The sequence below is a fragment of the Pipistrellus hanaki genome, assembly GCF_964339955.1.
Source record: "Pipistrellus hanaki genome assembly, chromosome: X".
NCBI lineage: Eukaryota > Metazoa > Chordata > Mammalia > Chiroptera > Vespertilionidae > Pipistrellus > Pipistrellus hanaki.
In genome coordinates this window covers 101,306,479-101,318,992 of record NC_140524.1, presented here as the reverse complement: position 1 = coordinate 101,318,992, position 12,514 = coordinate 101,306,479, and the positions used below count along the sequence as shown (strand labels likewise).

General features: G+C 43.6%; 2 protein-coding genes across 2 annotated transcripts in view; one reads left to right on the top strand and one right to left on the bottom strand.

The window, feature by feature from the left end:
- Nucleotides 1-12,514, bottom strand: part of ARHGAP6 (Rho GTPase activating protein 6) — a 468,278-nt gene that overhangs the window by 440,565 nt on the left and 15,199 nt on the right. The gene's annotated exons all lie outside the window — the stretch shown is intronic.
- Nucleotides 557-2,483, top strand: LOC311615525 (polyadenylate-binding protein 4-like; the record flags this gene model as incomplete). The annotated part of the gene is made up of 1 exon (XM_084870879.1): nucleotides 557-2,483. Exon 1 carries the CDS (start codon nucleotides 615-617, stop codon nucleotides 2,481-2,483), a length of 1,869 nt encoding a protein of 622 aa, XP_084727005.1. The 5' UTR covers nucleotides 557-614.

Below are 12,514 nucleotides of genomic sequence, written 5' to 3'. Positions count from 1 at the left end.
CCCTTCCTCTCTGTAAAATTAATAAAATATGTTTAATATATATATATATATAGTTTAATTGTTCCAGGCTTGAGGGAGGGTGTGAGAAGTCCAGAAGGAAGTGGGTAGGATTCTGTAAGGGCCAAAGAGGGATTCTTCTGGTGCAGAAAGCGTGTCTTGACAGAAGTATCTTGGCACATTTATATTTTTGAATCTTTTCTTAAAACCCAAAATGTTTTACCAAAATAAAATATGTCTCTCACCTGTCAGAGACTTCTTTTTTCTTCCTTTTTATAAAAAAGGGGGCTCAGCGAAGGGGCTAAGTATTAACCTTTTAGACCTTTACCTTTGGATCGTCAAAAGAACATCAACAAGTGCTCCCAGTTCAATAAGGGACTGCAGTCAAGGCAGAGACGGATCTTGACCCTACCGTGGCCGGAAGCAGGAACCACGGCCACGTGGCGGTCACGTGGCGGCACCTGGCTCCCCGGCCGGAAGTCAGGGCCAGCGTTCCATGGCCCGGATCGTTGAGCGATTTTGATTCCAGTACATTTTTGTCCCTCCGCGCTCGCCCTCACTGCCCTTTCTGCCATTGCTGGCCCCGCTGGCCATCCCTACCGACAAGGTCAAGGACCATGGCTACCTGGCAGCCAGATGAGGAGAACCCCAGCGCCCCCGTCTTCCCCACGGCCTCGCTGTATGTGGGGGACCTGCACCCTGAGGTGACTGAGGCGATGCTGTACGAGAAGTTCAGCGCGGCCGGGCCCATCCTGTCCGTCCGGGTGTGCAGGGACACCGTGAGCTCCCGCTCGCTGGGCTACGGGTACGTGAACTTCCTGCGCCTGGCGGACGCGGGCCACGCGCTCAGCACCATGAACTTCGACGCCGTCCTCGGCAAGCCGGTGCGCATCATGTGGTGTCAGCGCGACCCGTCCCTCCGCAAGAGCGGCGTGGGCAACATCTTCATCAACCACCTGGACAAGGCCATCGGCAACAGAGAGCTGTACGACCTGTTCGCTGCCTTCGGGAGCATCCTCTCCTGCAAGGTGGCCTGCGACGAGAACGGGTCCAAGGGGCACGGGTTTGTCCACTTTCAGACGCGGGAGGCGGCCGACAAGGCCATCAAGGACATGAACGGGACGCTGGTGAAAGGGCGCCGGGTGTTCGTGGGGCAGTTCAAGACCCCGGACCAGCGGGAGGCGGAGCGCCGAGCCAAGGTAGAGGAGTTCACCAACGTGTACGTCAAGAACTTCGGGGAGGGCACGGATGACCAGTGCCTGCTCCGTGTCTTCAGCAAGTTCGGGCCTGTCACCAGCGCCAAGGTCATGACCGATGAGAGCGGCAGATCCAAAGGCTTCGGCTTCATCCGGTTCGAACGCCACGCGGACGCCAAGAGGGCCATAGAGGAGCTGAACGGGAAGGAACTCCGGGGGAAGAAGATGTACGTTTCCCGGGCCCAAAAGAAGAAGGAGCGGGAGGCGGAGCTTAAGCAGCAATTGGAGGAGATGAAGCAAAGCCGGGCCCCCAGATGCCACGGGATCAGGCTCTACGTGAAGAACATGGCCGAGGGCATCGACGACGAGCGCTTCCGGAAGATGTTTGCCCGCTTTGGCACGATCACCAGCGCCAAGGTGCTGGAGGGGGAGCACAGAAAGGGGTGCGGGTTTGTCTCCTTCTCCGCCCCCGAGGAGGCCCGTAAAGCAGTGGCGGAAATGAACGGGAGAGTGCTGGCCGCCAAGCGGCTGTACGTGACCTTCGCTCAGTACAGGCAATGGCGGCCAGCCCAGCCCACCGGCCGCAGCAAGAAGAAAGCGGCCAGGGCCAAAGCCCCACGCAGATCGGGTGCCAAGCCCCCCCGGCTGGCACATCTAGGTCGCCTGGTGGCAGCTGCCCCACAGGCTGAGGATGCCGCAGCGGCCCACGGGCCTGCTAGCCAAGCTGCTCAACCGGCACCGAGTCCTCGCGACTCTGAAGAAGCTCCAATCCCAAATGTGCCCGGCGATGGTGACCCAGCCAGTCCTGGCACCGAGGCACCAGCTTCTGCCCCTCTGCCACAGGCAACCCCGGCACAGCCACAGCGTGCTGCCAGCGCACCAATGCCCACAGCGAGTCTACGGCCCACTCCCCGCTCTGCCCTGCAGTATCAGTACAACCAAGGCGTCTGCAACCCGCAACAGCTGGGGGCACAGCCACCAGAGAAGCGACCCGTCGCCCGTGACCAAGGCAGCAGGTGTTTGATCGCCTCCACGCTGGCCTCAGCCTCTCCGGAAAACCAGAAGAAGATGCTGGGCGAGTGGCTGTTCCCGCTCATCCAAGCCCTGCAGCCGGCTCTGGCCAGGAAGGTCACGGGCATGCTCCTAGAGATGGATAACTCGGAGCTTCTGCTTCTGCTCGAGTATCCGGAGTCCCTGTGTGCTAAGGTGGAGGAAGCGGTAGCTGTGCTGGAAGCCTGCCAGGCCCAGCAGGCCGAGAGGAAGCCGCTGTCCGCACCACCCGGCTTCTAGCTTTAACAGCCATGGGGACCGGAGAAGAAAGTCCTGCTTCCCTCAACTAGACTAGCTGCACCTCGAGAACCGTTATAGGAAAGCTTGCGAAATAGAAGATAAATTTTAAAAATGACTCTGAACATTCTGTCCTGAGAAAAGGCCAGGTCTAGCAAGCAATGCTAGTCCTAAATTACTTGTTGACTTAAAAACAACAAAAGATGCACACACACACAAAAAAAAATAGTAAAATGTAAAAATGAGTTGGTGCTATGGACTCTGAGAAGAAGAATTTTCAGCAAAAAGTACAAAAAGTTAAAGTATTTCTGTGTGTTCATTCTTTACTGTGGTAACATTATGCAATTCTTGTTTTAGTAAAAATGCCTTCAATGGTGAAAAATATTTAATATTTAATATTTTACCTAGAAGTGAAACACTGTTATTAACTACTTTGTTAGTGAAGTCTGGGAATAGTTAAAACATGTAGATGGTTGCTACTGGGCACAGATTTGTAGGCATCAGATTAAGAAGTAAAAGTGAGATAAAACAATTTTCTGCTTTCTGCTTAATTGTTGAAGTGTGTTTTAGAGTGATGACTATTGGAAAGCGTATTTTATTTCCTGTTATAATAAATAATATTTTAATTATTTAATAAATATTATATTTAATATAATAATAAATAAATAAAGCCTTCAGGATTACTATTTCCATGCCTTATTAAACCTGCCTTTGATGGATGGATCTGGAAAGTGTTATGGTAAGTGAAATAAACCAGCCATAGAAGGACAAACACCATAGGATTTCACTTCTGTGGAATCTAATGAACAAAATAAACAAACAAACAAAACAGAAACAGACTCATAGAAACAGAAAACAGACTGACACCTGTCAGAGGGGAAGGGGCTTGGGGGGCCGGGTGAAGAGGGTGAAGGGATTAGGCAAAAAAACATATATACCACGTGACCTCACTACTCTGTGGATGCTAAGGAACAAAATAAACTGACAAACAAAATGAAACCAGAAGCATGCGTGCACAGACCAGACTGGCCAGTGCCCGAGGTGGGGGGAGGGGGGGGAGGGTGCTGGGTAAAGATGGTGAAGGGATTAGCTAAAGAACATATATGTGTGCTTCATGGGCACAGACAATATTTTGGTGAAGGCCAAGGGAAGGAGAGGGGGCATGGGGGACACCTGCAATAATGTCAATACTAAAACATTTTAATGGAAAAGAAAACCTCACAGACACAGACAACAGCATGGTGGTTGCCAGAGGGAGAGGGGGAGGGGAGGTGGAAGAGGGTAAGGAGGGATAAATGGTGACGGACGGAGCCTTGACTTTGGGGTGGTGGGCACACAGTACAATATACACATGATGGATGACAGAATTATACACTTGAAATGTACATAATTTTATTAACAGATGTCACCCCAATACATTCATTTTTTTTAAAAAAAAACTGCTTTTGGAGGCAGAGAATTGAAATGCCCCAACCATAGCTTAACTTATCATTGGCAAAGCTCCAGTTTGATCTGAACATTAACCATCTACAATGGGCATTTGGGATTATTTGTCTTCTTTCTTTTCCTTCAGAAAATTGCATTTTTAATTGACCTAAATCTAACTCCCGCAGATCCTACATAAATGATCACAGTGTGAAACTTTTACATCTAATTTCTACTTCTGTGTGGTACATTAACATTCAGCAGGAAGTTTGAAGACCTAACACAATGCGATGGGATTTGGAGGTGGAGCCTTTGGAAAGTACTGAGGATTAGAGGAAGTCAGAAGCATGGGACTCCATAATGGAATTGGCATCCTTGTAAGAAGAGGGAAAGACCAGAGCACTCTACCTTGTGAAGACATAGCAAGAAAGCAGCATCTGCAAGACAAACAGTCTATGGTATTTTGCTGCAATAGCCCGAGCTAAGACAACTCCATTGCTAGATGTAGTTTAAAGCATGCTTTCCCTGTCTGTGCTGCCCTCCACAAGTTATTCTTAGCCTATTTTCAGTAAAAGGGGATTATAGTGGCAGCTGACTTGGTGTTATCATGAAGATCAAAAATGTTGATATCACCCCATCGGTGTGGCTCGATAGTTGAGCATTGACTAGGAGGTCACAGTTTGATTCCCCATCAGGGAACATGCCCAGGTTGTGGGCTCGATCCCCAGTAGTGGGTGTGTAGGAGGTGGCTGATCTATGATTCTCTCTCATCATTGATGTTTCTATCTCTCTCTATCTCTCTGAAGTCAATAAAAATATATATTTGAAAAACAGCCCTAGCTGGCTTGGCTCAGTGGATAGAGCATCAGCCTGAAGACTGAAGGGTCCCAGGTTCGATTGCGGCCAAGGGCACATGCCTGGGTTGCGGGCTCGATCCCCAGTCAGGGTTGTACAGGAAACGACCGATCAGTGATTCTCTCTCATCAATTTAAGGAAAAAAATATTCCTTAAAAATTTATATCTCTCTCTCCTCTTTCTGAAATCAATAAAGAAATATATTTTTAAAAATAATAAATTTTTTAAAATTTAATATTTGTAAAGCATGCATGAAGCAGTTAATAAATATTGACTTAAAAACATACATCTTTATATTTACCTGTAGATCTAGTAGTTTAAGCTATATACTTGGCTAATTATTTTTATTTAAATGTTCAGTAAGCTTTAACCAACTAATAGTCATCTGAAGATATAATGAGACATAAAAATTAAAATAACAAAGAGATACTATTTCTCAAGTTGGCTAAATTTTTTTAACTATTCAGTATTGGCAAGTAAGATACTTGGAAGCATGTTAAATGGCCTAATCTTTCTGGAAAGTAATTTGGCAATATTCCTAAATCCGTAACATGATTCATAAACTTGGACTCATGGGTTCCTTTTTCAGCAATGGCTCCTGATGGAATAATAAAATATGTAGTGAAAGATAGATAGATGAAGATTATTTATAGTAGACAGTCATTAGAAAACTAAATATCCAACAATATAAGAATAATTAAAATATTATATGGTATATCCTTACTATGTTTATCTTGGCAGCAATTAAAAAAATCACATTTTTATTAATTTTAAAAAATATTTTGTATTGATTTCAGAGAGGAAGGGAGAGGGAGAGAGAGAAACATACTGATGAGAGAGTATTGTTGATCGGCTGCCTCCTGGAAGCACCATAAAGGGGATCAAGCCCACAACCTGGGCCTGTGCCCCTACTGGGAATTATACCTTGACCTCCTGGTTCATCGGTCGATGCTCAACCACACCAGCCAAGCCATTTTTAATAATTTTTAAAGACAGGAAATGTTTATAAGAGCATGTTCTGTGAAAATGCCATAAAACTACAAATAAGACATTCTCTAATCTCATTAGTGATCTATTGCTGTATAACAAATCACCTCAAAATGAAGCAGCTCAAACAACACATGTTTACTATCTCACAGATGTTGTGGGTCTGGAATCCAGCACAGCTGATCTGATCTTCCGCTCAGGGCCTCACGAGGCTGAGATCAAGGTGTCCACTGCGGCCGGAGCCTTATCTGGACACTCACCTGGGGAGGAATACACTTGCAAGCTCTATCCTGTGACTGTCCGCAGGGTTCTGTGATTGAGGCTGTTAAACCGGGGTCTCTATTTTCTTGCTGGCTGTTGGCTAGAGGCCGCCGTCAATTCCTTGCTGTAGGCCTCTCTGACATGCCAACTGGCTTCAATAGAGAGTTTTCTAGCAAGTCAAAATTCACAGCCTCTTGTGCCCTAATAACGGAAGTGACATCCCTCAAAGTTGTCGTATTCTATTGATTATAAGCATGGGACTCACAAGGAGGGAATTACATAAGGGTTGTGTATTCCAGAGGCAGGGATCGTTCTGGGGCAGTTGTAGAGATTACCAACTACATGTACACTGAGTGGCCAGATTATTATGCTGTCTAACCATATATATATATATATATATGAGGCCCGGTGCATTAATTTGTGCATGGGTGGGGTCCGGTCAGTCTGGCCAGGGAGAGGAGACATGGGCGGTTGGCCATCCTGCCTGCTGGTAGAAATCCCGTTCGAGGGGACAATTTGCATATTAATCTTTTAATCTATAGAATATACACTGAGTGGCCAGATTATTATGCACCCAGAGATCATAATAATCTGGCCACTCAGTGTATACACATGGATACATTAATACAGTATTCAAGTATATAGAAAACTGCAAGAAAATATGCCAACATGTTCTAAGTAAATATCTCTAAAATAAAGGCTTATGGGTGGTTTTTAGTTTTGTCTTCTCATTTTCTATAGTCTGTGAGGGGTTTTTTTATAGTGAGCATATTTTAATTTTATAACTAGAAAAGTATCTCTTTTAGCTTTTTAATAAATAGTGAAAATGAATTATATTTGACTCAGAATGCTACAATTAAGATATTCTTAAATGACCTCCTTTAAAGGACTGGTTGTAGTTAAAATATCTACATCTGGGTGGACACTTTCAAACCTCTGGTAATTAAATAGGTACTCAGGACACGATTCACTGTATCTGGCTTAATTTGAACCCTTTCAACTGTATAAGTTTACAAAAACCCAAGAGAAAGGTCTTTAAACACCCAGTTGCATTTGTTTTTTTAGTGCCTGTACCCATACTTTCAGTCACAGCCATAGAGAGGAATGTTCCACAATAATTTTCTCTCTTTTCATTCTGGGCATTGCAATGGCCTCGGGGAAACACAGTCCTTGTGCTCAAGAAAGTTACATTCTAATTGGTAAGAGAAAACAAATACACATCAAATAGCAGCACATCATTCTTTCTTTGAGGTACATAAATCATCCCCGGTTCTGACATGCTTGCACCACAGATGCCTTAATAATTCGGATAAAGGAAGGCTGGCCCTAGCCAGTTTGGCTCAGCAGATAGAGCATCAGCCTGTGGACTAAAGGGTCCCGGGTTCGATTCCGGCCAAGGGCATGTACCTCAGTTGCAGACTCCTTCCTGACCCAGGCCTTGGTCAGGGCTCCAGCAGGAGGCAAGCAATCAATGTGTTTCTCTCACATAGAAGTTTCTCTCTATCTTTCCCTCTTCCTCTCTCTAAAAATCAATGGAAAAACATCCTCAGGTGAGGATTAAACAACAACAACAAATAAAATAAAAGAGGAAGGCTGAAATATTCTGAAGACCATTTTCAGGGGAGCCATGATCTAGGCCTTCCACAGTGGGTAGCCCTTAAATTCTCTTGGAAGGAAGAAAAGGCATTCCAGGCGACCTTTGACCAGTACAATCTCAGGTCATGCCTGTTCCCTTCATGTAATTATTAATAGTGCCCCTTTTCACATTCTGAAACGTCTCTATTCTGACAATAAAGTATGTGAACACCCTCAGTAAAAGTAGAGGGCATTCGCATTCACTAAGTTGAGTCGATCTGCTTAATCAATAATAATCCCTACCAGCATCAGCAAGAAAATGTTTTGCCCATTTGGGTTCTCTGTTCATTTATTCAATGTGAATTTAACTTAAAATGGTCATTTGTCTTAGCTTTTTTACTGTCACTGAAGAATAATAGTCAATTAGAGATATGGACTGTGGAGGAGAGTATTTTTGTGTATAGCTTTTTTTCTTTAAAAAAAAATATATATATATATATTCTGCAGAGGCCGGTTTGGGTCAGTGGATGGAGCATCTGCTTGCGGACTGAAGGGTCCCAGGTTCAATTCCGGTCAAGGGCATGTACCTTGGTTGCAGGCACATCCCCAGTGGGAGGTGTGCAGGAGGCAGCTGGTCGATGTTTCTCTCTTATCAGTGTTTCTAACTTTCTATCCCTCTCCCTTCCTCTCTGTAAAAAATCAATAAAATAAGAATATATTAAATATATATATATATATATATATATATATATATATATATATATATTCTTATTGATTTCAGAGAGGAAGGGAGGGAGACAGAGAGATAAAAACATCAATGATGAGAGTGAATTATGGATTGGCTGCCTCCTGCACACACCACATCGGGGATTAAGGCTGCAACCCAGGTATGTGCCCTGACTGGGAATTGAACTGTGACCTCCTGGTTCATAGATCGGTGCTCAATTACTGAGCCATGGCTGGGTTGATAGTAGGTAGAGGTTTAACTTGAGTAGTTTCTGTGTGAAAGCTCAAAAAGTCACCTCACTTAGCTTAAGAACATTACTGCTTCCCAAGTTCTTCCTAAATCTAATTAATTTTTTTTTCTGCAATTGCTTTTACCCTTTCCTCTGAAGTGTTTGCTGCAATAAATGCAAATTTTGATAATGTCTTAGTGGCATTTTAAAATCTTTCAATTACCAATGGCTTAAATTACCATGACTCTTTTGGATCTAGCTGAAATTCGTTTTGAGTAGTTTCTTCAAAGTTTAAATAATACATAGCAACAAATCTATCCTTACAGAGAAAGAAAAATGGAAAAGAAAGTTCAGTAATACAACTTGCTTGTTTTCCTGTCAAAATAATATGGCCAGCGCTAAAAGGATGACAGTTTTCAATGAAATCAGGAGAAATCTTATATTCAGTTCCCATAATTTATGACACCGCATTCCCGAAGGAGTAATACTTTTAAGAAATTCGATGGGAGCTATATATGTATCACACATGTACAAGTCAACATTTATTTTTAAATTACAAATGCGTGTCATATGTACTGGCCAGTTGGTCAGTCAGACGGTCGGATGGATGGACAGACGGTCACTTAGCCTTTTATATATATAGATTAGCTAGTAAGAAAGAGATGTTAAAGTATAAATTTTGTATATGAGAATGAATAAGATCCAATAGATAATGAAAACTATCTTTAGACAAATGTTAGGCTGCAAAAGAATGCCACATTTGTAAATGGGAAAGTTTATAATTTAGCTAATCTGTTTCAGGAAGCATGAGTTGATGATCTCATCTGAAATGATTTCTAGATGTCAAAATTTGGGAATGGTAACTGAGTCAAAGAAATGGCAAAGGATATCCCTAGCCGGTTCGGTTCAGTGGCTAGAGCATCGGCCTGTGGACCAAAGGGTCCCAGATTCAACTCCGGTCAAAGGCACATCCCTTGGTTGCAGACTCCTCCCCTGGTCTGGGCCCTGGTTGGGGCTTGTGCAGGAGGCAACCAATTGATGAGTTTTTCTCACATTGATGTTTCTCTGTCTTTCCCTCTCTCTTATACTTTCCCTAAAAATCAGTGGGAAAATATCCTCGGGCAAGGATTAACAATAATAACAAAAAGTTTCTGTGAGTGATATTAATTTATAGGTATCATCCTGCAATGTGTTTTCTTTACTAATGATAGTTCTAATGTGAGGATTAACAACAACAACAAAAAAGATAATGGCAAAGGGTAAAAGAATGACAAGACAATAGGACTAGAAGGAAGCAAAAGCATAAGGCCAAACAAAAAAAGGACATTGGGACACAGTATGAAAGAGTATAAGTTATTTTTTAAATATTCCTTCTGGATTAGACAATTGTATGATGCTGTGGCTTAGCAATAAATTTTCACAGAATTTTATTCTGTCATATAATTTAGAGTGTGCATGTGTGTATGAGAGAGAGAGAGATTAACAGAGATTATCATCAACCTGCTTCACCACCAACTCCCAATCGCTATGGCCATGGCCTTAAACATTGAGTTTTAAAAGTAGATGAGAACCATACTTAACCTTTTAAAGCCTCTTTTTAAATTTTAGCCAGTTTTTCTAAGTGATTTCTGGTAAGTAAGAAAGTCATCCTAAAGCTAGGATTTTATGCCAGAGAAACGTGTTTAGAAGACTGCTGTTTTCAGAAGAACAAATCCTATCTCCACTATCTTATGAATGTGTTTCTTTAGCAGTGGTTCTCACCCTTCCTAATGCCGCGGCCCTTTAATACAGCTACTGTTATGAATCATAATGTAAATATCTGTGTTTTCCGGTGATCTTAGGCGACCCTGCTAGTGGTTCTCAACCTGTGGGTCTCGACAGTAGCAAAATGACAGTTATGAAGTAGCAACAAAAGTAACTTTATGGTTGGGGGTCACCACAACATGAGAAACTGTATTGAAGGGTCGGGCATTAGAAAGGTTGAGAACCACTGATTTACAGTTATACTTTTATATAGTTATCATTGTTTTTTTGTCTTTCTTTATTGATTAAAGTATTAGATATGTGTCCTTATCCCCCAATTGTGCCCCCCAGCTCATGCCCTCACCCCTTGGTGTCTGTGTCCATTGATTAGGCTTATATGCATGCACACAAGTCATTTGGTTGATCTCTTCCCCTTCCCCCCACGCCCCTCTACCTTCCCTCTGAGGTTTGATCATCTGATCGATGCTTCTCTGTCTCTGGATCTGTTTCTGTTCATCAGTTTATGTTGTTACAGTGATATTTTTTTATAAGCTTCTGATTTCATAGTTTTACAATCTAATAAAATGTAAAGGAGACATAAGAGCAATGCCCTGAGGAAGCAAACATGAATATCCCACTCTCTAACCCATGCTCCCTTATCAGACAAAAGTTGTTGATGCCACATCAGTTATTCAAGAAACATAAACTTGGCAGCATTATCTTCCAAGCTTGTGTCTGCATTTGACTTCCCATCTGAACATAACAAACACCTTCAAATACAAATCTTTTCATTGAATTGCAGAAGGAAAAATTGCCTACACTAGACGTGGGTGTTCATCCTAACTCTGTTTTTGTTTGCTTCCAAAAGTAATGAGTTGGGTTTTTTAAAAATATGTTCTTATTGATATTCTACAGAGAAAGGAAGGGAGAGGGATAGAGTGACAGAAGCATTGATGAGAAATATCATCGCCTGGCTGCCTCCTGCACACCCCACAGGAGATGGAGGCATGTACCCCTACTGGGAATCAAATAGGGGTCCTGTTGGTTCCGGAGTCAATGCTCAACTGCTGAGCTACGCCAGCTGGGCAGTCATGGTGTTTTTAAAACTAGATACATAAATGCAAATCTGAACAAAAGTGCTGCCCTTGCTCTAAATGACCTTCTATTGTAAAGTACTCAGTGAGGGAAGACGAGGATATATCAAGAAGATAAGAGATTCGATGAGATGTTCAAACACTGCTTCTGGTTTTGCTGCTTTACCTACTACTGGGCCTCCAGCATAATCCCATGTGTACAGTGATGGCTGCTGCCTTGGAACTGTCCTGGAGGCTGCTTCCTTCTCAGAGCCACTGTTCTTATTCCTCCCCAACCTTCCATGCTTGGAAGTCTCCTCTTCATATAGTGACGGTCTATCTCTCTCCAGGGGCCACTCCAGGGCCTCCCTTCCATCAAGGTCTCCTTGGATCATCCCCAAGCATCCCAAATACTCCCTTCTCTTAATTTAGATGGAGTTGTTAGGCATCCCAGTACAGTTCTATCCCAATTTAATATGTTTTTTTTTAAATATATTTTTACTGATTTCAGAGAGGAAGGGATAGGGAGAGATACATAGATAGAAACATCCATGATGAGAGAGAATCATGGATTGGCTGCCTCCTGCACGCCCCCTACTGGGGATCGAGACTGTACCCCGGACATGTGCCCCTGACCAGAATTGAACCTGGGACCATACAGTGCCCAGGCCAATGCACTCTCCACTGAGCCAAACCGGCTAGAGGCCAATTTAAAACTTCTATGTTGTTCTCAGTATCCCCTGTGCACTCTCCAACAAGAACAGTGATCTGTATGAAGGCTGTGCAGTTTCACATCACAAGCTTTTAGAGAGCGCCAGAGGCATGGATGTTTGACAAATAGTTGCTGTGAGATGGACTGATGGATCCATTGTTTTCCTGGCTGGGAAGTGGGAGAAAGTAGGGGGGACGGCTTTCCTTGGATCAAGCAGCCACCTAATTATCCAGCTTCACAAAGGACACAGCATAAAATCACATTCTGCCTCACTTTGACATTCACCACACATTTCAAATCGGTAGCCCCCCTGAATTAACAGTGACAGAGTCCTAGCTGGTTTGACTCAGTGGCTAGAGCTTCAGCCAGTGGACTAAAGGGTCCCAAGTTCAATTCTGGTCAAGGGCAGATACCTCAGTTGCAGGTTCCACGGCCCTGGTCGGGGTG